Below are 25,155 nucleotides of genomic sequence, written 5' to 3'. Positions count from 1 at the left end.
GTCTTTGAGATTCAATTGACAATTGAATCTTGCCTATTGTATTTGTAATCGTCTCGTTCATAGTGAAACGATCTTTTTCCCTGCCTTGAGGACGTAGCTATCACATTGATAGTGAACCTCGTTAAATCTTGTGTGTCATTTATTCGCTTTCTTGTTTTCTTGTGTGTGTGCTTGGTTGTTGTGAATTCTTGTTGGTTTAATTAAACGCTTCCGCATAACAAGTGGTATCAAGAGCTACAGGTTAACACCGGGGTTAATCGCTTTTGGGACATGGCAACAACAACCTTAAAGATCGACAAGTTTACGGGAAGGAATAGTTTTGGGCTATGGCAGATAAAGATGAGAGCTTTATTGAAACAACAAGGTATCTGGAAACCATTGATTAAGGGTTTCACAACGACATCAAAAGAGGGAAATCTGACTGGTCTAACTGAGGCTGAGTTGGAATCTATGGAGGAAAGAGCACACTCCACTATCTTGCTATGCTTGGCGGACGATGTCATCACAGAGGTTGCAGATGAAATCACGGCTGCAGGTTTGTGGTTGAAACTGGAGACTTGTACATGACAAAGTCGCTCACAAACAAATTGCTATTGAAGCAAAGGTTGTTTGGCCTACGCATGAGAGAAGGTATGTCCCTAAAAGATCATCTCGATCGTTTGAATTCTATTTTACTGGACTTGCGTAATTTAGATGTTAAGATTGAGGATGAGGATGCTGCGTTGATATTGTTGGTTTCATTGTCAAGTAGCTATGAACATTTTGTAGAGTCTTTTGTGGTTGGAAAAGACATGTGTCCCTAGAGGAGGTAAAGTCGGCACTTTATACTAGGGAATTGCGTCATAAAGCAACTGGTGATATGGTAGAGGATCGTGATTATTCTGCAGGTTTGGTAGCAAATGCTGAGAAAAATAAGGGAGATTCGAGTAGGGATAGGAGAAAACCTAGGTCGAAGGGCCCTAAAAGTAGTGATCTTTGCCATTATTGTAAAGAACCGGGTCATTGGAAGAGTGAATGTCCTAAGAAGGATGGTTCGGCTTCTTTTGCAAAACAAAATAAGGTTGACTACGATTCTGAGGAGGATTTAGCTCTAATTGTCCATGAGGAGAAACGCTTAGAAGATAAGTGGGTTCTAGATAGTGGATGTTCTTCACATATGTGTTCTGACAAGGAGATGTTTTCGACCTATAGCTTATGAAGAGTAGTGTTACTTTGGGTGACAATACGGTGTGTGAGGTGGTTGGAGTAGGCTCTGTGAGGTTTAGAATGCATGATGGGAGAGTTAAGGATCTTAGAGGCGTGAGGCATGTTCCACAACTTAAGAGAAACCTTATATCTCTTGGGATGTTAGACCGTAAGGGTTTTCGATTCCAAGGAGGGGATGGAGTTTTGCGTGTGGTGAAGGGTTCTTGTGAGTTACTTCGTGGCGTGAAGTCAGGTGTGGGTAACTTGTATGATTTGCAGGGTACGACACTGGCTAGAGATGATTCTGAGTTGAAGCTGCATTCTGGGTTGAAAAATGATGGTCTTGAGTGTGAGGTGGAGCTTATGGGGGCTTCTACACATGTTGAGGGGTCAGAGTCAACGAAATGAGTTCAACAACCGGGTTGGAGAGTACTACTTGGGCTGAGGATGAGAGTGTCAACAGTGAGGTAGAGTTTGTGGGAACTTCTACACAACTGGTTGAAACTAAGGGTCATCAAGAAGAACAACCAAGGGTCTTCAACAGCAGATTGGTATGATAAGGTTCGGTTCTATCGATACTTGTGTGCCAGCTTATAGCTATGGATCTCGAGCGACATGTTTTTGCCAGGGAGTGTTGGGTTGAGAGGTGATTCTGGGAGGAGTCACCAAGAGGTAGCTAGATTGGAACTCCAGGAGGAGTTGGCTGCGTTCCAGTGAGAACGGGGTGGAGTGCTCCGCGCGAGCATAGAAGAACTTCGACGGAAGTTCCCCTGCGCCAAGGGTGATTTGTTTTGGGTACTTAGACGTAAGTGCAAATGGCTCTAGTTGGAGCAACTGGCAGGGTACTGGCTCGTCTTGATTAAGGTGGAGCTAGTGTGTTTGCGGTTCAGTGAAGGCGATTTGATTTCCGACGGGTAATAAATTGGGTTTCAGTGAATGCGCAACATGGGTCTCATAGGCTGTGAGACCGGGTCGTTCACGATAGTGGTCAGTGATCTTGGCGAGATTGGGTGAGACTCATATGAGGGCAAGCCTGGCATCGGGTGAAAGATGCATGAGCAGGAGGGGAAAGGAGTATCTCGCGTACTGTTGCAGAGGTACATGCTATGTTGATGGTTTCGAGGTGGAGTTGTGTGGTAGATGCAAGTCAAGGTGGAGATTTGTGAAGTGTGACTTGCGCGAGAGAAGAATGGCTCGGCACGAGTGGTGCGCCCGCACCAAGATGTGGTGCTCCCGCACGTCACTACGACAGATTTCAAGAGTGAGGCAGAACACTTTGGAGCTCCCGCACTCGAGGCATGTGCGCCCGCACATCAGGCTGGTGCACCCGCACCAGATGATGGTGCTCCCGCACCTATCGGGGGATGCGAAATTTTCGGGTGTTTTTTTTTATCTTACGACTTAGGGCTTGTATCTTAGACTTCATATAAATATGTTTTGTCATATTTAGGGCTTTTAACCACAAAAGTTAGAGAGAGAGAGAGAGAGATTAGAGAAAACACAATAGAGAAGATTAAAGAGAGTCTTTGAGATTCAATTGAATTGAATCTTGCCTATTGTATTTGTAATCGTCTCGTTCATAGTGAAACGATCTTTTTCCCTGCCTTGAGGACGTAGCTATCACATTGATAGTGAACCTCGTTAAATCTTGTGTGTTCATTTATTCGCTTTCTTGTTTTCTTGTGTGTGTGCTTGGTTGTTGTGAATTCTTGTTGGTTTAATTAAACGCTTCCGCATAACATATAAGTTTGAAGTCATGGGATCAAATCTCATATGATCATGCATTTTCTATTTTTTTTATTGTATGTCGAGCACATGAAGTAAACAATCTAACGGATAGCACCACATGGCGCAATTCCTTGTTGAAAAACTTCTTTTAATATATTAGTATATATGCATTCTTTTCTAGAGTTATGAGTAAAGATGGCAATGCATCGGCTTCACATGGACCTAGACTTTTTTTATTTTACAAATTGAGACTCGTTGGGTGTAGAATTTTCAGACGTAGACCCAAATTCGTCGAATCTGGCGGGTATTAAATGGGTCATTATTAGTTTTCATCACATTTTGAACTTATGTTAATTGTTTTATGCGCTAATATACAGGTTATTCATCTATGGGTAAAGTATTATCTAAACAAAATTTTAAAAAATAACTCATAAAACCTTAAAATGTTACAACTTACTTACAAGTCTAAAACGGGGTCATAACAATACCGAATTCACAAAATTCAAACTTATAAAACCTTGAGTTTAGGTAAATAATTTTTTTTGTATATATATATAAATGAGTCTGCGAGTCGGGTTTGGACAGAGTCTGAGTTTGACATATGTTGACCCAGACCAAGTCTTGACCCATGCTCTCCGGGACGTAGACTTGAGCTGAACCCATTGGGTCTAAAAAAAACTAGACCAAAAGTCCTATAAAATGGGTTAGGTCTTGGCGGATCTGTATCGGGGCCATGACCTATTGTCATCTCTAGTTATGAGTGGAACACTTGCTATAAATGCTACCTACTATACTCCCTATATATGTCTTCTTTTAGTTGCTACATTTTACCATTTAGACGTGTCTCTTTTTAGTTACTACATCCGTCAAATATTTCTACTTTTAGTATGTGGTACTCACATATTATTTACCTTTATACCCTTGTTTTTGTCTTCATTATGTAAAAAGACAACTATTTTATGCTTTATTGCTCTACTTTTCAACGATACGTACATGTTTCCTTTGTATGTATTAAACAAAAGGAAAACACCTAAAAGAGACACAAAAAATATTTGACAAGACAGAAAAATAAAGAAACTTCCCTAAAACGGTATTGATTTTATTTCTCTTCCAAACATCTATATAGATTTATTTGTCATTTGCCTCCTCCAATTTAAGAACTTATCTTTATCAGCCGACCACGGTTCTCTCCCTTGACTGTCCAAAAATCATGCAATATTTATAGTTTATATTACTCACTACTCACTAATCAGTATATATTAGTCAATTCATGCATTGACACCTAAAATTCCAACTACTTGGTTGTTTCCTCTTTTCATGCAGAAGATTGCTACAGAAAACGTTGTTCGTTATGGCAGTTGATATAAATGGGTCCCACGCCTGAATTTGTAATGGGCCACGAGAGTAGTTAATTTCGTGTCCAGCTCCAAGCCCATATTCTCTCCACGTTACAAAATCTTACAATGGTAAGATTTGCTTTGTAGTTTATCTAGTTAATGTTTGTTGACCCAAATGTTTAGGATAATGACTAAGATTCCATTTTGTTCTTGGTGAGAAATGAGGATATCCTCCTATAAATCAACCGACCTTATGGTAAAAAGGACGAGATGTTTCCATATTTAATGCACAATGGAGTAGGTATATTGTTGTTTTCAACTCTAAAAATTGAGGAACAAGAAAAGGTTTGTTATTTTTCAACCAAAGAAGTCATTCAACCATTTTAAAAGTAGGTGTATTAGTAATTGTTACCTTTAGTAGTAGCTGTCAGCGGAAAAAACTTTATCTACCCAGTGAGTCAACAACCCATTACTATAGAAATAAATAAATAGTGGGATCCAACTCATCCATTCTAATAGTTTTTTAATGCTCTATGTCTAGCGGGTTAACTACCCACCGGGTAAATGTAGCATTGCCCTCTGTCATCTATTTTACAATTTGATAGTTATTAGATATTAGTTATTAAAAGTAGTCTGTGAAAATTACATTTATAATTATTATGTCGGTAAAATTAGTTGTTAATTTAGAAAAACAACAAAAATAAATTATATTCAATCTTCAAATACTACTTCTATATATCCCAAAAATTAATACTCCGTATAACATTTTCAAAACACTAGTTCAAACACCAAAAGCTACACATACACTCCTTTACCAAACAATAATTTTCACCATTATTAGAGATTTGACTCAGTCTAAATACTAAAAATTACTTCAAACACTATTGTCGAACATGCTTAAGTGGTATAAAAAATTTCGGTTACCGACGTAGAATGGGTCAAGTCGCTATATGTAGTATGAGATTAATTATTTAATTTTTAAGTTAAGTGCGATATTTATTTTATTTCAAACAGTTTAAAATTACAATTAGTTGTACAACTTTTATCATATATTCAAATGTATCATGTTCTCTAGATAATTTTTTTGCTCATTCCTTATTTGAAATCATCCAAATGAGCAAATTTTACTAAAAAAGAGGGTTCAAATAAGAAGAACTAGTCTTGAATGTATCATACGGATTTATGATAAATGATTCAATTAGTTGCATAATCTGCTTTGAGATTACAATTTTATTTAAGCACCACTTGTTTTGTGTAAAAAGATATTTTGCTTGACATGAGGTATGAGTAGATTCAAGTAATAGAAAAAAGATTAGATTATTTGCGCCAACTTTAGAGTCCGTTGCAAGTAACTCAAATTCAATTAGTAAAAAAAGTCCCAACTTCTTTCGACTGAATTGCTTTTGTAGGAGAAGATACTAGTGGAATTCTTAATCTACAAAGCACCTGCAACTCGCGTCATATTTAATAAGGTTGGAGTTAAATATTAAACTTGAGTAGTAAAACAAGGAATATCTAAGGATCTTTCCTAATACCTCTATTTTTGCCTTTTACGAGGTGTGATATACCGCAAATAAGTACATGCACCCAAGTCCATGTAGAGCATGGTGCACCCTTTTCTAAACTACGTCGTTTTATTATTTTTAGAGTCTATAATTTAAAAAAATTATTGTTATTTGTTTCCTTAAATTTTGCAAGTAAAGATTCCTTTTTCAAATTTAAATTAAAAAAATATATGTTCTTTTACCTTAAATGTAGATGTTCTTTTACTATATGTTCTTTTCATTATAACATTTATTCTTTTATAAATATAGATTTATACGTTCTTTAATTTAAAGCCGTGTGTTCTTTTTAAAATAGAAAAGTTGTTGAAAAAAATTCATGTTCTTTTATATTAAGGGGGCGTTTGGTTCGTTGAGAGGAAAGGGAAAGGGTTTGAGAAAGGGTTACAAGAGGAATGGAAAGGGTTTCCCTTTGATTAAAATTGTATGTTCTTTTTGGGTGCACAATGAGCATTGTGCACCCTAGTCCATCATCCACACTTTGTTGATATACTACTCCTACCTTAAAGTGGAAAGTATACGTAGTACTAGTTGTCTAGACTGTAGACTATAGATACTCATTTTGCTCAGTTTCTCTAAAATTGGAGTGATAGAATAATGGCATCGCTTCTTACTTTATATTTTTGAATTTTAGGAATCAAAATTCTTAAAATTCATCTAGAAATTTTGCCTAATCTCCTTTTACGGTTTACCTTTTTGTAGGAGATTTATCGCTCTATTATAGGGTGTGTTTTTTTTTTTAATTGTTCAAGCTCGAACAAATCCACCAATACTACGAGGATATTATCACCCTTTATCAATCCAAAAGAGAGAGGTAGGAAAAAAGAAAACCCATTTTACACTACAGTCACTCCTCAATTCATAGGCCAAACTCCAGACCCTCCCAAGCCACAAGATCAATGCATAAAATATGACTTAACAATGCATGTATCAACTTAATGCATTTAATTGTTCATAGGGTGTGTGTTTATGCTTCTTACTTACTGTAGAGTTCCAATCTCAGTGCAGCTAAATCCCTCAAGTTAGTATGATTCAACTTCTTAGGCACAAACAATGCTTTAAGGTTGTTTCTCCCCCACTCACCCTGCCCCCTTTTCTTCTTCTCTTCGTTCAATAACCTAAATCCATTTTTAATTTCTTAGAGAAGTGTTACTCACAAGAGTAATTATCTTCTACCAGTTGCAGCCAATGATGAACTTATAATGAACTTACAAGAGAATAAGCAACTTACACTTTACACAAACAATAATGCAGGAGCTACAATAAAATTAAGACAAGCCAAACGTTGTATTTGCCTGCTCACCAAATTAATCGATGTCGATATTGTAGTGCTCCCCAAGACTAAAGATAGAATCATACGAGTTACGACTCATCATCTTCCCAATGATACAGCAGGTGCTGGAGCACTTCAAACAACAGCCTTTCCTCGTCACTTGTTTTCCTCATCTGTTCAGGTGATTCTACTTTGCTGTTACACATTAGGCATGTACCATTAACCATGACTCCCCTTTTCTGAAGATTATCACAGGTTGTAAGAATCACTGCTGTTCATAATTTTTCCGATCACCAGATCAACAGTAACAGACAGATTGTCAATAAAATGATTGATCAGCTTCTTTCAAACAAAATATTAACAGCAACAATATAATTTAATAGCTACACCGGGAAGGGACAGACCAGAGATTAGTTGGTTAAGACACTGCAAACTGATGAGTGAAAACTTAACAGAGGTGATCAATCAGAAATTCAATATAATATGGGTTTGTTCTCAGTTAGGAGATAGGACATTATTGTGGATAGAGCGATTGATTAAGGTTGTAAACATGATAATGAGGGAAATAGCCAACTTGGATATGTCAAGAAGAGAGAAACTGAAATCGACAACACAGTGAAAGGATGCTTCATCAGCTTTTTCTATCATAGAAACAAAACATCATATATTATCAGCACACATTCAACTTAATACAATGAAGAAACAAACAGCCCAAGGGCCAGAAATACGAGTCATAAAATAAGATGGTTATCAGGGACTTGAGATGAAGTAGACAAAGAAACTAAAAGCAAAATCTCAAGCCAAAGTACAAGTAATCTAACGTGTGACTTGTATCGTTTTAGACATTACAAACAACATGGAGGAACATCTCAACTATACTGAGATCTTGCATATCGCCAAAACTTAGTCATAATTATCCTGATCTGGTTTTATTCAAGTCATTTGATGAATTTCTTTATCTGGTCCTTTGCCGAGTCACTTAAATTATCAGAAGACAAGAGGCCAATAAATAACGAGAACGTATCAGCTTCAGCTTCATGACCCTTGCTAACCATAAGGTCAGAGTAGTAGAATGCATTTGATAAGTCATTGTTGACAATAAATCCTCTGATAATTGTATTATAGGTACGATCATCAGGATAACAACCATTTTCCTCCATTATTGTCAACAATTCAACAGCTTCATTCATGAGCCTTTTCTTGCAAAAACCTTTGATCAATATGTTGTATGTTTTAACATCAGGTTGTAGGCCCTTCAATACAAGATCTGAGAATAATTTTGCAGCATCTTCAAGTTTCCCAGCCTCACACAAGCTGTCCATTAGGATATTGTATATGATAATATTAGGCTCAACACCATTATATTCCATATCTTCAAGTAATGCTATTGCCTCATCAAGTAGTGCATTTTTGCATAAGCTGTCAAGCAATGAAGAATATGTAAAAACGTCACGAGTGATTCCATGACCTTGCATATCTTTGAACAATTTACGGGCAAGTGGGAGTCTATTAACTTTGCATAGTCCATCAATAAGAGTGTTATAGGTAACAATATTAGGTGTCATTATTCCTTTTTGAAGTATTTCTTGGAATAAGTAGAGTGCCTTGTCAATGTTTCCAGCCTTGCAATATCCGTTAATCATAGTGCTGAAACTTATAATATTAGGCTCACAACCATTTTCGGCCATGAGATCAAGTAGCTTTTCCGCATCCTGCATTTGACCACGCAAACAATAACCATCAAGTAAAGCACTGTAAGTTATGACATCTGGCACCTCACCTCTCTCAATCATGTAGTCTAGAATAGCTTGTGCTTCATCAACATTCCCGTCTTTGCAAAACATGTCAACAAACATGCTGAAGGTGATAACATCTGGCGCTATGTTACACTCCAACATCTCAACTAGCATATCTTTAGCCTCGACCTTGGAGCCGGAGTTGTAGAGACCTCTAATCAAGGAGGTATAAGTGACAATGTCAGGTATAATGCCCTCACTTTTCATGGCGGTGAACAGGTCGAGGGCCTCTTTCAACAGCCTATCCTTACAAAGACTATCAATGATGGTGTTATATATAACAAGGTCAGGTCTGCAACAACCAGAATACATCTTCCTGAGCAAGTGGAGGGCAGCAGTATTGTCACCAATCCGACAAAGGCCTTTGAAAATAGCACCATAGGTAATAATGTCGGGTTGGAAACCTATCTTAACAATTTGATGGAGCAATTGAAGAGCTTGAGGAAGCTTATCACAGTGGATAAAGCCATTGATTAAGGTGTTAAAGGTATAGCAGTTGGGGGGATATCCAAGTTTGAGGCATTTTCCCATAAGAGAGAGGCCGAAATCTAGACGGCCCAAATGACAGTAACAATTGGCGAGAATACCAATAGAGTGCCTATCGGGTCGAATACCTGACAATTCAAGGTTTCTAAGTAGAGAGATAAGGGTGGAGTGAGGGTGAAGGCGTTTCAATTTAGAAATGGCAGTGAAGAGTTGAGTGAAATCAATAATAGAAGGGAGAGGACGCAAAGAGATCATTTGATGAAAGAGAGAAAGGGGGAAATTGAGATTTGAAAACCCTAATTTGCAGTGTTCTCTAACGGATTGAAGAAACAACTTACGATGTTCATGAGTTGCAATGGAGTAATAATTGCGTAAATGAAATTGAAAATGAAAAGCAGAAAAGAAAGGGGAAAGGGAATAAGAAGAAGAAGAGAGAGAGCTATTACCAATTAATGGACGACTCAGCCTCATTGTCGTCTTCGCCACAAATGAAAATGAAATGCAGTACTGACTACTGAAACTCAACAATGAGAGTGGAGAAGTGGAGTGACTGGAGACCGCAACTAAAAGTGAGGAAAGAGAGAATACATTGTGTGTGACTCAACCTCCTCAAAAATAAATCCTAATGCGAGAGAGTGGGATAGAGAAAAGATAATTTGCTAGAGATAAAATTATAAATATAATTATAAATATTTAGATTTATTGTTGGAAATTATTTTTAATTTTCAAGTTTTTTGCGAGAAACTATCTTATAAAAAAACTTGCTGTCCTAAATTACATTACTTTTACAATTTTGTTGTTGACAACTAACTTATGCCGGTTTTCGACGTTGACTTTTGTTTTTTTTTTTCGGTTTTTTAATGTAACGTTATATCACTTGATCTCTTCAAAACTTCAACTAAAATTGAAACAATCACCCTCTCCATATCGTCGAATCTCAAGCAATTTTCACAAGGGTAATTTTGTTTTCCCATAATTTATAACTGAAAAAACAAAAGTCAACGCTAGGAAACCGAAATAAGATAGTTGTTGTAACACCCCTCTGGGGACCACGAGCCCGCTAGTAGATATTGTCCTCTCTGGGCCCTAGCCCGCAAGGTTTTGCTTTGGAGTGGGAACGGCCCATCCAAAAGGCCTCTACTAGGTTGAGTTATCCACCTCTATATAAAAGAAGGCTTTGTTCTCCTCAATTTCTGATGTGGGATGGCTTTTTGATATTGGATTATTAAATCAATGAATCAATGTAAATCGATAAGCTAAATCAAGATAAGAATATTACATTATAGTTGATTATAAAGAACTTATAATCTTTGTAGACTCATACATTTCAGCCAAACTTAAAACACATTGATCGATATTAGACTAAATGTATATCAATATATCAATACAAGTCGGTAAGATAATATATAATACGGTGCTCCATTTTGAATTCAAACCATAATATTCAAGTTAAAACTCTCTCTTTCTCTTCATAACATAACATTCCTCATTATTAATTAGCCTCCCTTTCTCTCTCTCTTTTCTCTAAAACACTAACCTCTCCTACCCTTCTTCATCAATTAGGGGCTGTTATGGATGATTTCATCCATGGTAAGCCCTTTTTTCCCTTTTATTTTCAGTTTTTAGTTCATTTTTTTATTTTGTTGAATAAATTAGTATCTATTTATGAGATTTCTTTAAACCCTGTTATGAGGTTTTTAGTCTCTGTTGTGGAGATATCCTTCCCCCCTATGGGAGTAGGGATGGCAACGGGTGGGATTTGGATCGGGTGAGCCATCACCAGCATCCATCACCCGGTTAGATTGTCTCTCATCCATCCATCCATCACTCGCTTTACTCATCACCCGAAATCCATCCATCCATCACAACCGGGTGATTCGGGTGGGTCGAGTGATTAACAGGTGAAAAAACTGAATATATATCAAATTTAGATTATAACTATTAAAAAAATAATGTACTCAACTTCCACCTACACTTTCCGAAATCATAAATAAATACGCCGATGTTTCTAGCATAAAGAAAAGATGGCGTCGCACCATACAAGTTTTTAGGAAGTCGTCTTCAGAATAATAAAGTCTCGACAACAATACTTCAACAATACGAGTTTCAAAAATACGAGTTTGAACAATAAAAATTAAACATTCAATATCATCCATAATATTTCAACAAAAAGTGTTTTGGGAGGCTAGAGTCTATAAGAGAATCAAAGGTTAGGTTTAGGGTTTTTAGTTTTTATATCTAGTATTTTAATTTTAAATTTATTATAGAAAATTAAACGGATGGACAATGGGTCGGGTGCTTAACCGGGTGGTGGATCGGGTGATGAGTGAGAAATGGTCACCCGCATCCTACCCGGATCCGTCACACGGTTCACCCGTCACCTGGTCTTCATCCGTTTATTCCGGTTTTTTACCCTTTTACACTAGGGGAAAAAACATAAAGGGCTGCGCAGGAAGGGCTGCGCTTTTCGTAAAAGCGCAGCCCTACTAGTGAAGGGTTGCGCTTATTTAAAAAACGCAGCCCTACTAAGAGAAGGGCTGCGCTTTTTAAAAAGCGCACCCTATAGCAGGCTCAGCTTCCTATAGGGCTGCGCTTTTTTAAAAAGCGCAGCCCTTCTGTAGGTAAGAAGGGCTGCGCTTTTAAAAAAGCGCAGCCCTACTAAGTGAAGGGCTGCGCTTTTTTAAAAAGCGCAGCCCTTCTGCTTAGTAGGGCTGCGCTTTTTTAAAAAAGCGCAGCCCTTCCTGAAAAAATTTGAAATTTCGGAATCGCGGGCTTTGAAATATTGAGCGGGGATTCGTCAAATATATTATCCCATTCTCTCTCCTCTCTCACGTCCTCATTATTCCTTTTCCTCTTCTCTCATCTCTCTTCTCTCTCAAAAACTCCCATAAACATTTGCGACAAAAACCTTGAAATGATTTGCACTAAACATGGCGACGGAGTCCGATTGCCTATTGTGATACCTTTTCGGAAGCGGAACGAGCCAACGAGTCAAACTCACGCTATGCTGTGAGTTTAGGCTTTTTAAGCCATCCGAGTTCGTTTAAGCCTCCAAATAGCCATTTTAAGTTTTTCCGAAATTTTTTTTTCCTTAAATTATGTATTTGGGTTTTGTTTTATGTATTTAAACATTATTAGGTTGTAGTTCTTGTATTTTCAGATCTATAATGTTCTTGTATACTTCTCTTTGTTGATATATTTTGATTAATGTTCTTGTATACTTCTCTTTGTTTTGTATTTTCAGATCTATATGTTCTTGTATACTTCTCTTTGTTTATTTGAATAATGTTATTCTTGTATACTTCTCTTTGTTTATTTTGATTAATGTTCTTGTATACTTCTCTTTGTATATAATTTCTTGTATTTTCATCTTTGTTTTGATTAATGTTCTTGTATACTTCTTGTATACTTATTGTATACTTCTCTTTGTATATTAGTTTTTGTTCCTTTTTTTCATTTTCGTTTCATTCTTTTTATTGTTTTGGGTTTAGTATTTTCGTTTCGTTTCTCTTCTCTTCTGTTTAATTTCAGAAAATGTGAGATTATGAGTAAAAAAATGACAAAAAAAAAATTTTTTTTTTTTGGTAGGAAGGGCTGCGCTTTTTCCTAACTAGCGCAGCCCTTCTAGCTTAAGGGCTGCGCTTTTCTAGCGCAGCCCTACTTAAAAAGTGAAGGGCTGCTACTGAAAGGGCTGCTGTCAAAAAGCGCAGCCCTACATGCCTTTTTTAGCGCATCCCTTCTTCATTTTTCCACTAGTGTTATTTAAACTGGATAGAGCGGGTTACTGGATATCTACTGGATATTGCCATCCCTATATGAGAGTCGTGAGTGTTTTTTTTAGGTATGAGAAATTGTTCTTATTGGTTGAAGTTCGAGACTCAATATAAAGATATTGAAATCTCAGATACGGTTAACATGGCTCGATAAAAAATGCTCTTCCCAAACTATGCTAGAATGATAGACTTCCTCATCAATAGTTGTTTGATTTAGCAAATACAAGCAGATTGCGTTGTATTGCTCAACCTGGTTCATTATAGTTTCTTTGAAGACGAATTTGATTTAACCTTGTTTAATTATATCTTATTTTTCCTTAATATCTATTGTAGATATTGTTTGGTCTTAAATTAATGAAAATTTTTTTCAAAAAAGAAAAGTTAGTATCGGATTAAATTTTTTCTTTACCTCAAACTTTTTTTTCAGTTGCACACTTGTATGCCAGCTTGTCAAGTGTGTTTATGATACTGTTTCGGTTTACAAAAATTAAATTGTGATTTATGATACTGTTTCAGTTTACAAAAATTAAAACCCAACCCGAATCGCAAAATGCGATTTGCTTGAAATCGTTACCCAAACCGTAATTTTAAAACCGCAAACCAACTCAAACCGCGAAAAACCGATCTTGGTAAGTAAGTGAATGGCAGCAACATTGTCACCAATCTGACAAAGCCTTTAAAGATAGTTGATAATAGGTTTTTAGTGTATCTTTAAGACACCAAAAATCGCTTTTCAAGCAATATTTATAAAACCTAACAAGCAATTACTAAGTAAATAACTGCATACTCGCATAATTTTTACAATATTTTCACAAATTCTAAAGCTCACAGAAAAGTAAGAAAAAGGGATATCAAGGGACACTATTTTCTAGTTCATCTTTTTACATAAACAAAAGCCAAACAAAAAGAAACCCCAACAATAAATTTGTACAACAAAAAAAAAAAAAAAATGGATATATATCCACTAGGGAGCTCGTTCTAAGCAGCAGATGGGGCGGAAACATAGTGAAGAATACCAGCCTCCGATAGCGCCGCCTTGAAAGGTTGCAACTTTCGACGATGAGCCTCAACTTCAGGCTTGTAATCAAGGGATTCATCGTTATATATGTCCAACCATTTGTTTACCAGCAATTTTATGTCTTCTCTATCCATGTTCTCTTCTTTTCCTGTATACCTCCAGGGCTTTGAACCCTGTATATATTCAAAGTATTTGTATTAATGGAAGTTTTTGTATTATATATACTATCCATTCAAAAAGAATATCTAAGAAAAATAGAAGTCATAGATAGACAAAATGGGTATTTTACTTACGTTTGCACAATAGTGAACAACTTTGACTTCCTCTAAGTTGATGTTCTCTGGATGGCGCCATAGCATGGCCATCACAAGGTTGTATATTGATGGGATGGGCTTGTATATGTCCTTGAAGTACATGTTCAAGAAATCCTACATATTCAATTAAAATTAAATATTGCTCTTTGTAATTCTAAATTAAACCAACTAATAACATTCTTTTGGAATCCAAAATTACAAATTCAGATAAATATGTATAATATATACCGTACATCTCTATAAGTTTCAAATGAGCAATTAGCGAAAAAAAATTCACACCGAAACAATAAGCAAAAGGGTAGATTTGCATGTTTAAAGGTTTTAAATGAGCAATGAGTAACAAATAATCCTAGATGTACTATGTTCACTTATGTAATCGTAATCTTGTAATTTAGTATCCCACGCAATACAAATTATTGGGTCATTTCAATCACGTTTATGTCAATTTTAGCTAAAACCAAATAATTATCATCCAACATTCAAAATTTTGATCTTTATACTACCATGGTAGTTCTTTTTAGTAGAACAAAATCACACATCATCAAAACTTACAAATTTTTAAAAAATTATGTTATTTCAAGACAATTAAAAAAAATAGAGAAATGAAAATCAACCTGTTCAGCAAAAGGAGTAGGAGGGGTGACTTGGAGAGTGTTAAGGAGGTCAAGGTAAGTGGAGAGACTGGGCTCAAAGACGAACATGCCAGCATTAAAGTATTTAGCAGGCTTTGGGCCCAACTCCTCTTCGGGCCAGCACACTCTATTTGGGCTTTGCTGACAATATCCAATCTTGTATTGAGGAGTATGATTCCATGTCTTCTCACAAAAGCAGTCCATTACAGCATAAAAGTAGCCGTTGGGAAGGTCGAAAAGATGGTCTATATTATCGTACACTTGAATATCCCCATCTAAGTATATCATCTTCGTGTACTCCACAAACTGTAATTACAGCAGGTTTGATTTATGATTAGCTCAACAACGAAAAATAATCGATTCAAAGAACTATAGTTGGGAAGAAACAAGATTGGGGGAAAAAACAATATAATGCTGATATATATTCATACACCCTTTAAAAGAAATATTGTAATACACAAATTTTTCTTTTTTTTTGGTAGGTAGCCAAGGTAGGTACGATAAAAGATGTTACTGAACTAATACCTCATTTAGGTTTAACCAATCACATTTGTAGCTTAAACTTCATAAGAAGAAGGGAATGATAAGAAAAATATCACCCTAATTAAAAAATTCTAATAGAATTTAATCTTATAACCGTAAATAAATGAAGCCAAACTTTTATCACTAGGTCAAACTTTTCTTAATTGCAATATATACAAGATATATATCAAACTCAAAAGATATAAAAAAAAAAAAGGAAGAAAGGCCACTTTTCGCCATATCTTAACTTCACCCCTATTGCATATAGGTATTACATTTATTTTTTTAAATAAGACTTTATAACAAGACCAAAATCATTTACTTCCTCCATTTCAATTTAATTATAACACTTTTTATTTTAATAAATTTTAATTAAGTATAATATTTTTATATTTTAAATAACTTCTCTCTATCTTTGTCATATTACATGACCCCCTTACCCTTTTATTTTATTTATCTCTTTTTTTTCAAAAAATTACCTAACAATCCTAATTTTAAAAATCACACCTAAATTAAAATGGAAGAAGTACTGAGTATTCATATTTAGTTACTACTTGATATTTTCATTTTCAACTTGTTATACTTCCTCTATTTTAAATATAGTTACACTTTTGACATTTAATTACCATTCGTCAACCAACTTTAATAAGCATTCTCACCCCATTAAATAAAAAATAAGAAAAAATAGTAAAATAAAATCTTATTAAATCCATCTCAATTCAAGAATTTCAAACGTCTAACTTTTTATAATTAATTTTTACTTATACATAATTAAAAATATTAGCATTTAAAAAAATATCTCGACAAACATAAAAAAAAAAAAAAAAAAAACACATGGTAGAACTAATGAAATATCATTTCCGTAATAAATTGATCATTTGCCGACATATAACATTATAAACAAATGCTAAATATTAGTTAAAAGAATCATCAATACAAATTTATAGTTAATAGTATAATAATGAACACTAAAATACAACAAAAAAAAAACGGCAAGATGATAAAATTTACCTCCCAAATGCGAAGCTTAGAGTAATTAATGACATAATAAGCCATAGCAAATTGAGTTTGATTATCAGGCGGGTAAACGGGTTCAATCTCCCGAACTATGCACCCTTGAGACACCAATATCCTACGGTGTTCTTCGGGTACGTCGGGCAGCACCGCCACTACCAACGGGTAAGCTGCCCGGGCCTTTCTTAAGCCCTTAGCCAGCCCAACAACACCTTTGATATAATCTCCGTTGCCCGCTAAGAACGTTACATAGGCCCGGCCCATATTATGCTTACCAACTGAGCCCAAAGTTGGCTTTGTGGTCGCGGGTTCGAGGTTTGGCGGAGCCATTTTTGTTGAATGTATAGTGAAAGTTTATAAATATAGTGTGTGATTTGACTTTTGTGTGAGTTTTCAAGGATAATTTGGATTTGATACTGACGAGTTGAAGGAGGGTTTAGGGGATATATATAGAGTTATGGTTGGGTGGCCAGATAATTTCTTTTCTTCTTTTTTAATCTTAGATGGTATCTTTTAAGTCATACTTATATTATAGACTAAATCCAACTCAACACCATATAGTATAACACGGATGCACCAAACCGTCTCAATTTCGACTTATAGTCAAAACATCCAAAGTACGGATCCGGGTACGATGCAACCCGTACCCTAAATAAGGTCGTGACCAAAATTCTCACCGGCTATAAGTCTAATGCTAGATATTAAGCAGTCATAAAAGCGTTTTCCTTCATTGAGGTTGAACTTTCAAGTGGTTTGGACTATTATGACAATTGATGTTGATAGGAAAACTTACTATTACTTAAACTGGTATTTGAATTCTTCTTAAAACTTGAATATGAAATTAAGCTCATTTTTGTTATGTGTATTTCACTCTTTCAAAATTTAGGGTTTATTTGGTTAGAAATAGGAAATTTGGGGAAGTACGAGGGAAGTTGAGGAAGAAAGTCTTTGTGTTCAGTTGAGGAAGGAAAAAATAAAGGCACATACATTTTTTTTGTTTAATTAAAAAAAATTAGGGTTAAAAAACAGAAAATAAGAAATGGGGAGAGAACCCCGTGAGGATTCTGAACAACGATCTTATTTATGATACGAATTGCACCAAGTCTGTATTTTGGAGTGTTTTGACTATAAACCGTAGTTGGGGCTGTTTTGGAGGAAGTATATGAAGTATAATTCATAATACGTTATTTTTTTTTTTTTGTTCCTTTTTCTTTTCTTGGAGCTTTACAGAATTATAATGAAGCTAGAAGTCGATCTCTACTATCCGTGTGCATAAATCTCGTACTGTAATTCAGGAGACTGATTCGTGTTGGATTTAGGATGGCACGTGCTCCACCGAATTTAAAACATTTATAACAAACTGTTTAGATACTTCTGTAATCTCATATTCTGAGGGTCGTTTCCTTGTTTTCAATTGATACATGTATTTGAAAGCTATTTGCGATCCAATCTTGCAAGATACAACATTCAATTTGATCTTTCCTTTTTCCCTTTTATGTTGTGTCTTGCTATGCGTTGTTCTAGGTAGTCGGTATCTTTGCAGGATTGATGTATTTTCTGTAAATGCCTTGTGACGTAGGACGGTTGGCAGATAAGCTCGATCAGGAAGTGCGACGAAAACTGAACTGATTTGCGCTATTTGGGCCGACGGACTCCGATTGCTTATTGTGAAACCTTTTCGGAAGCGGAACACAAATAGGCATTTTAATTATTTCCGAATTTTGTTATTTCCTTAATTACGTATTAGGGTTTTGTTTTACGTATTTAAACATTAATAGGTCAATGTTTGGAGGCAGTTTTTTGATTTTTAATAATATCACAGAGTTTTTACTCTTTTCTGGTGGATTCCGGAGTTTTACAGATTTATCGCTTGTAAATCTGTGTGTTCTTGATTCGAGATTAGCGCTTGCTTTTCTCCATTGATTCCGACTGCGTCACCTTGTTCTTTTCGTATCTTTGCATGAGTAACTTTTTAGAACACATGACACATCTTTAACAAGCTAAGTAAAAGATTGAGGGTATGTTCTTCTCGACTTATTTTCAGTTCAATTTCGTTCAGTTCAGCTCTGAATAATACTTTTAGGGCTTGTTCTCCCCAGCTTATATTCAGTTCAATTCAGTTCAAATCAATTCAGTTCATATCAGTTCAATTCAGTTCAGATCAATTCAGTTCAGCTCTTGACAATACTTTTACTCTCACATATGACTATTCATTTCAGTTCAGTTCAATTCAATTCAGTTCAATTCAGTTCAGTTCAGTTCAGTTCATTTCATTTGTTTTATGCCGAAGAGAACATGCCCTACTCTCACATATCACTATTCATTTCAATTTAATCCAATTCAATTCAGCTTTTTTATGCCGAAGAGATTATGTTCGAACAACCACTTCTTTAATATTCAAATAAATGCAACAATTTGTTTTATGTACTATATATATGTACTAAGTTTTACCAAATTTTTCCTGTAATAGGCTAGCGTTTAAAAACAAATATTATTTATAATGTTGATAAATATTCCTCAATATGTGCTTCTAAATTTATATCAACTTCTAATCTTTAGTAACAGATAATTAAAAGGTGTAGCTAAGTTGTTGGGGAGGTTTTATTTATTAAAAAAAAATGGACTACGGGTCTACGGTATATTATAAATTTATAATTTGAAAGCTTATTTTCTGTTATATGACGCTAATAATAATCTGTTTGGGAATTTTTATGGAGGTAATGAAAAGGTCGAAGTCACCATTATTAAAATCCATTTTCTCAAAGTTTAATGTATTTTGAATCAAAAGTATTATGAAATTTGTATATTAGTTTTATTATTCAAATTTTTTTTGATGTGTTGTGTCCGGATGAACCCTTTTATTTGTGTCCCTTCAAATATGAAAATTTGAATCCGTTACTACCGCAATTTATTTAATATTTTAATTTGTATTTGGTTGACTAGGAGATAAGGAGAATTGTTTCAGGTGCATAATGTCACATATATATTAATACTACTAACCGCTTAAGCTCCTCCGGAATTGAGAGTGGTGGGATGTGGGAGAGGGTAAGTAAAATGTCCATGCACACTCTTGAGTCTTGACTTTATCGGTCTCATTTATTTGGCATAAAATGGTTGAATTGAACTGATTGGAGCTGAATTGAACTGATCTTATCTGAATTGAATTGAATTAAATTAAATTGAATGAAATATATATATAAATAATATTTAAACAATAATAATATGAATATTAAATAATAGTTATAATAATAAGTAATAATAATGAATAATCAATAATGAATAATAATAATAATTAACGATAATAATAATTAATAATTACTCCCTCTGTTTTTTTATATCTTTCTCACTTGGAATCTTGACAATATTCATGCTTAGAGAGAATCTTCTCAATTTTTTTCAATTTATAAGAAAAAATATAATCATGTGGGATCTTGTTTGATTCGTCTCAATTAGTACATTATTAATATTCAATTGTTATAATTTTTACTAATATATGATGAAAGATATTTAAGTTCAAAAATGTGCATTGGAAGATGTGTAAATGGAAAGTGAGAAAGATAAAAAAAAACAGAGGGAGTATTATTTTATATTATTTGTATTAATATATCAATACTTGATGATGATTATATAATAACAATAATATATGAGAAGTAAATTAATATTACTATTTTAATAATTAGATCCAATAATATAATAATATTTAGTAATAAAAATAATGATTGGGTCGGACCGCACAAAATTGCATCATAAACCATTTTGACGCGATTTGATTGGTTCATGGCTAAAAAAAGTGGGTTTATTTGTGCTTTTTGACCTAAACCATGTTCCTCCTAATAATAATAGTAATAATAATGTGTAAAGCTATAATAAACAAAATAATATATAATAATAATAATAATAATAATAATAATAAGAGTAATTAGTAAAATAAATTAGACCAACATTATAATAATATTTAATAAAAGGGTTATAAAGAATGAAATCGAACCGAACAGAGCTGAACTAAATTGATTGAAATTAAACTGAACTGAACTGAACTGATAATGAGATGAAAGAATATTTCTATGTTAACTAATTAAGTAATTTATTGATAAGTGGCAGGGATCGAACTGCTGGGTAATCGAAGTTCATTTTAGGGCTAATTAAAGTCGTAGTGACACAAGAATGTTCTAGCTCTCAAGTATTTTGACTATGTCGGGATCTGCTGGAACACATTATGCATGTTTGAAAGCTGATATTTATGTCATAATCTAAAGCTAGCCAATTAATAGGGGACAAGAAGGGACTTGAATCTAAAATTATTTCCTTCACAAATATAGTTCCTATATATTTTTATTTTTTTTTACAATTTTCAAAACGTAACTTTAGCTTATTATATTTTTTTATTTTCTATTAGCAAAAAAATATAAAAAATTTGATATTAAAAATGTACACGTTGAGACAAATTTAATAAGAACTCACTTGAATATATTTCATTATACACATTATTGAGAATATTTAGTCAAAGTTTTAAAATTTAACACTCAAAATAAAAACATAAACTATATTTTACAAGGGAATAGTAATTAACCGACCTATTGCTAAGTAGCGTCAAGCAGACCACTCTACGTGAAAGCGGCGCATGCAAGGTGTAATACAAAGCATAGCATTAAATTGCTTATACACGTGTTACAAAATATTAATGGAATATAGATATTGTGGATAGGATTTAGGAATAATTAGGATGCTTGGTGGTTGCAGAGAGAAAGTAAAAGTTATATTGTAAAATTAAATTTATACTTTCCTAATTATTATGCAAGGTTAGTAAATTTTCTAAATATGTTAGATGGTTAATATGTACTCTTATATTTTTTCCAAAAAAAAAATAAAATAATATGTACTCTTATATTAGAGGATCATTTTAGTTCAATTAAAATTAAAATTGATATGCATGGGTTACAACTAGGAAGAAAAGGATGTTCCCATCATTTATTTATTACTAGTTTTACATACACGTAATACATGCGATAGCGTGTCATAACATTTGAAGTATAAAATAAAATTAATTTATTTTTATATTTTGTTTTCTCAAAAAATTGATATTATGTTTAAATGTCCTATTCCCCCTGCACTCAAATGGAACAGTTAGTTATCCCCTTTTTTTTCTTGTGTCCCCCGTGTTACCTTATATAATAAAGATTTTTTATGTGGTTTTTAATTAATTCCCTTCAGTGTTCATATTCAACGTCAATATCTACAAAAGCTGATATTTTAAGAAATCCATATTGAAAAATACGAATAAGATTTCACATGCATGGTTAAATTTTGATTTTAATTATTATTTCAAAAAAAAGTTTACATCCAAAAGACAAGTGAGTTAATTAAAAACAAAGAACAAACAATATTACAAGATCATCAATTTGTTCAATTATTATAACTATTTAATATATTTACTCACTGTTTTGCATGGTTCGATTTAGGTTGATTTGGGCAAATTTTTAGTGCGATTTGGGTTTTAAAAATGTCAATTATATATTTGCAGTGTGGTTTGGATTATAGCCTAAATCACATTAACTCAACTCAAGAACAATTCTACTATCAACAAATTTGAATTTGACTTGGCTACATTTTTTATTGTAGTACAAATATTTCAAAATAGTAAAAACAAAAGTTTTGATTAATGAAATATATGAGAGTTCAAATTTCTCTTTCAGTTCATTTTAAATTTGATTATTAAATCGGATTAGAGCTCCTTAGGAACAGTACATGCACCTTTTAATACATACAGTTCAAACAAAATTGTGAAAAAAAGCCTAGATTTCATGTTTTTTTTTCATCGAGATTTTTTCAACTTATAATGAATAATCAAGGGTCTTCTTTTCTATTTTTCCCTACCCTTCCAACGTTTCCATTAACAAGTCTAGTCTTAGGTATGTCTGGTCATTGGATAGAATACTCAAATGGCTAAAGTGTGAGGGTCTAATAAAAAAAGGGTTTTTTTATTGAACAAGGCTTTATTGAAAAGGGTCTTATTATATGGCCAATAGAAAAACTCAATAATTTTGCAAAAATAAAATAGGTTTTGTAAAGATAATTACATATTCGGATTAATGTTTAAATTCATATTTGGCTTTCTTTGTTCTTTTTTTTTTTCTCGTTTGCCAACCCACCCATTACCAATTCGTCATCGGCGCACTACCCATTTGATCCGACCGTTGTCGATCCTTTATGAGGCGATGACCCGACCCGCTTCCTATTTTGATCGGCCCCGTCTAATAACCAGGTCTACTCCTAGGTAAGATTACTAAAGTACTCACGCCGACACGTAAGCAAAACCTTGCACGTGGCATGCCAAATCTACTGTAAATTTCAAGATACGACTAGGACCCCTAGCCGACAAAGAAGCGGGACCCACTAAATAAGATAGTAATATGTGGCTCTTTCTCAAAGCATGTGGCGTTTGCAAATTTGCCAAATGTCAGCATTTGAAGGACTAAGTTCCACCCACGTGGCATAACTTTAAGGTTAACCTTGCTGTCAAGAGTCAACACGTTAAAAAGATTAGTTGAGTGGATTATACTAGAATGTGTAATTAAAGTTTCAAGTAATTGAATTAAATAAAGAACTTCTAAAGATTATTCTCGTATAAAGGATGACGTATCTTGGGATAAGACAAAACTTGAGATAATGTAGCTTGATTTCTTCAACGAAATTAACTAATTATGGGTAAGCCACCGACGTTGTAACTTGCAAAAAGTCTTTATTCACAAATTTTAAGTTACTGCCGCCCTTAGAAAATTAAAAGTTTCGTGTAATCGCAATGGTTCTACACACGTCCAAATCGGTGGTTGTAATTTGTTTATAAGAGAAATGGATAATCTTGTTTTAGGGCCTGTTATCTTCAGCATAAAACAACTAAACTGAACTGAACTGATCTGATCTGAACCGAATTGAACTGAACTGAACTGAACTGAACTGAATTGAACTGAACTGAACTGAAATGAATAGTGATATGTGAGAGTAAAAGTATTGTCAAGAGCTGAACTGAACTGAACTGAACTGGTCTGAACTGAACTGATCTGAACTAAACTGAATTGAACTGAACTGAACTGAATTGAACTGAACTGAACTGAAAATAAGTTGGGGAGAACAGACCCTTAGACTTTCTTTTTACGAGGACTTTTACATACATTCGTTATTTTTAAAAATAACTCTTGAAAAAAAACTTTACAAGATTATCTAATATAAATAATTTTCTTATAAAGATCTTCTTATTGTAAAATAGAGTTATTTAATTAATCTAGGTAATATTTTTTCGTTTTATGATAAATGAAATATAATATAAAAGAAAATCTTGATAATTTCATGGGAAAAACATAACAATATAATACTTCCGTTTGTTTTCAATTATTACATTTTACTTTGATGGTTTGGGAAATATAAAAGTGCACAACTAGTTGATTCTGTTTCAAAAAAATTTATTAAAAAAAGCATTGAAGTATTGGAGGAAAGAGATAAGTGGGGTAAGCAGAGCTTTGTTGAGTTTATAAAAATTTTGGTAGGTTAAATGAGGTAGAAAAGTGAGTAAACATAATATAACATGTTATCATATATAGATAAAATAGTATAACAATTAATTAAAAAGAATGCAAACGAATGTAATATATATATATATATATATATATATATATATATATATATAATACCTTTTCAAGAAAACCCTAGCTAATTGATCCGAGAGTATAGTACGTTGGAGGTCAAGAAAGGACACGTATTATTGTATTTTTTAGAAGTATTTACAAAATGATGAATACATTTAAGGATAGGTGCATATATCCAAAATATTTTTGCTTATTTGTTAATTTAACTTCTTTCATTGTGAAATAAGTAAACCGCTTCTTTCTTTTTAACTGTTTTTTAAGAGAAATATTTCTCCTATTTCATAACGGATGAAATATGTTTTTTTGGTGCTAACGAGTGATGAAATACGCTGATGTACACATGATTCGGTCCTAGGTCTTGAATGAAGTGTACAATGTACAATCTCCAAATAATAGCTATAAGAAAAAAAAAAAAAGAAAGAGGCAGCCAACAAAACCTTATACACAACCCAAATCAACCATATTAATTTCAAGGCCCTACAAGGTTTACTTTGTCCAGTATAATGGGTAATCCATTAAAGAGATTCCAGTCCATAGAGAACTTTATATCATGATTAGAAATTTAGAACACACTATGTGGAGGTCTAGGACTTGATCTTGTCATAGCGGTACCCAAAAGCTGGCCCGTTTTGCCCGGTGCATCAACCTGAAATACCTTTTGAGCCAACAACGTTTTGCCAGTCTTGGCAATATTGGGTTGGACTGGGCTGTTTAAGTGTTCAAAGACAAACAGAAAAAAAAAAGAAACAATCTACAATTACTTATGTCGCAAATCGGCTAGCTAGCTAGACTCACTCGATAAACTCTTCCTAGAACTAGGGTTGGAAATTCATGTTAGTGGGTGGTGTTCGTGTATGGTTTTGTGTCGATTTTCG

The 25,155-nt window shown here is 33.9% G+C and overlaps 2 protein-coding genes across 2 annotated transcripts; both read right to left on the bottom strand.

Moving 5' to 3' along the window:
- Positions 1–7,709: 7,709 nt before the first annotated feature.
- LOC109134776 (putative pentatricopeptide repeat-containing protein At1g12700, mitochondrial) lies at positions 7,710–9,976 on the bottom strand. The gene has a single exon (XM_019248984.3). The coding sequence runs from the start codon at positions 9,836–9,838 to the stop codon at positions 8,024–8,026; it is 1,815 nt and encodes a 604-aa protein (XP_019104529.2). The 5' UTR covers positions 9,839–9,976; the 3' UTR covers positions 7,710–8,023.
- Positions 9,977–13,904: 3,928 nt separating this feature from the next.
- Positions 13,905–17,131, bottom strand: LOC104890675 (galactinol synthase 2). The gene is made up of 4 exons (XM_010676252.3): positions 16,638–17,131; positions 15,087–15,410; positions 14,452–14,586; positions 13,905–14,331 (listed from the first exon to the last, which is right to left on the bottom strand). The coding sequence occupies exons 1-4, from the start codon at positions 16,968–16,970 to the stop codon at positions 14,119–14,121; spliced, it is 1,005 nt and encodes a 334-aa protein (XP_010674554.1). The 5' UTR covers positions 16,971–17,131; the 3' UTR covers positions 13,905–14,118.
- Positions 17,132–25,155: the final 8,024 nt, after the last annotated feature.

The sequence above is a fragment of the Beta vulgaris genome, chromosome 4 (genome assembly GCF_026745355.1).
Source record: "Beta vulgaris subsp. vulgaris cultivar EL10 chromosome 4, EL10.2, whole genome shotgun sequence".
Lineage (NCBI taxonomy): Eukaryota > Viridiplantae > Streptophyta > Magnoliopsida > Caryophyllales > Amaranthaceae > Beta > Beta vulgaris.
This window is presented reverse-complemented; position numbering and strand designations above follow the sequence as displayed.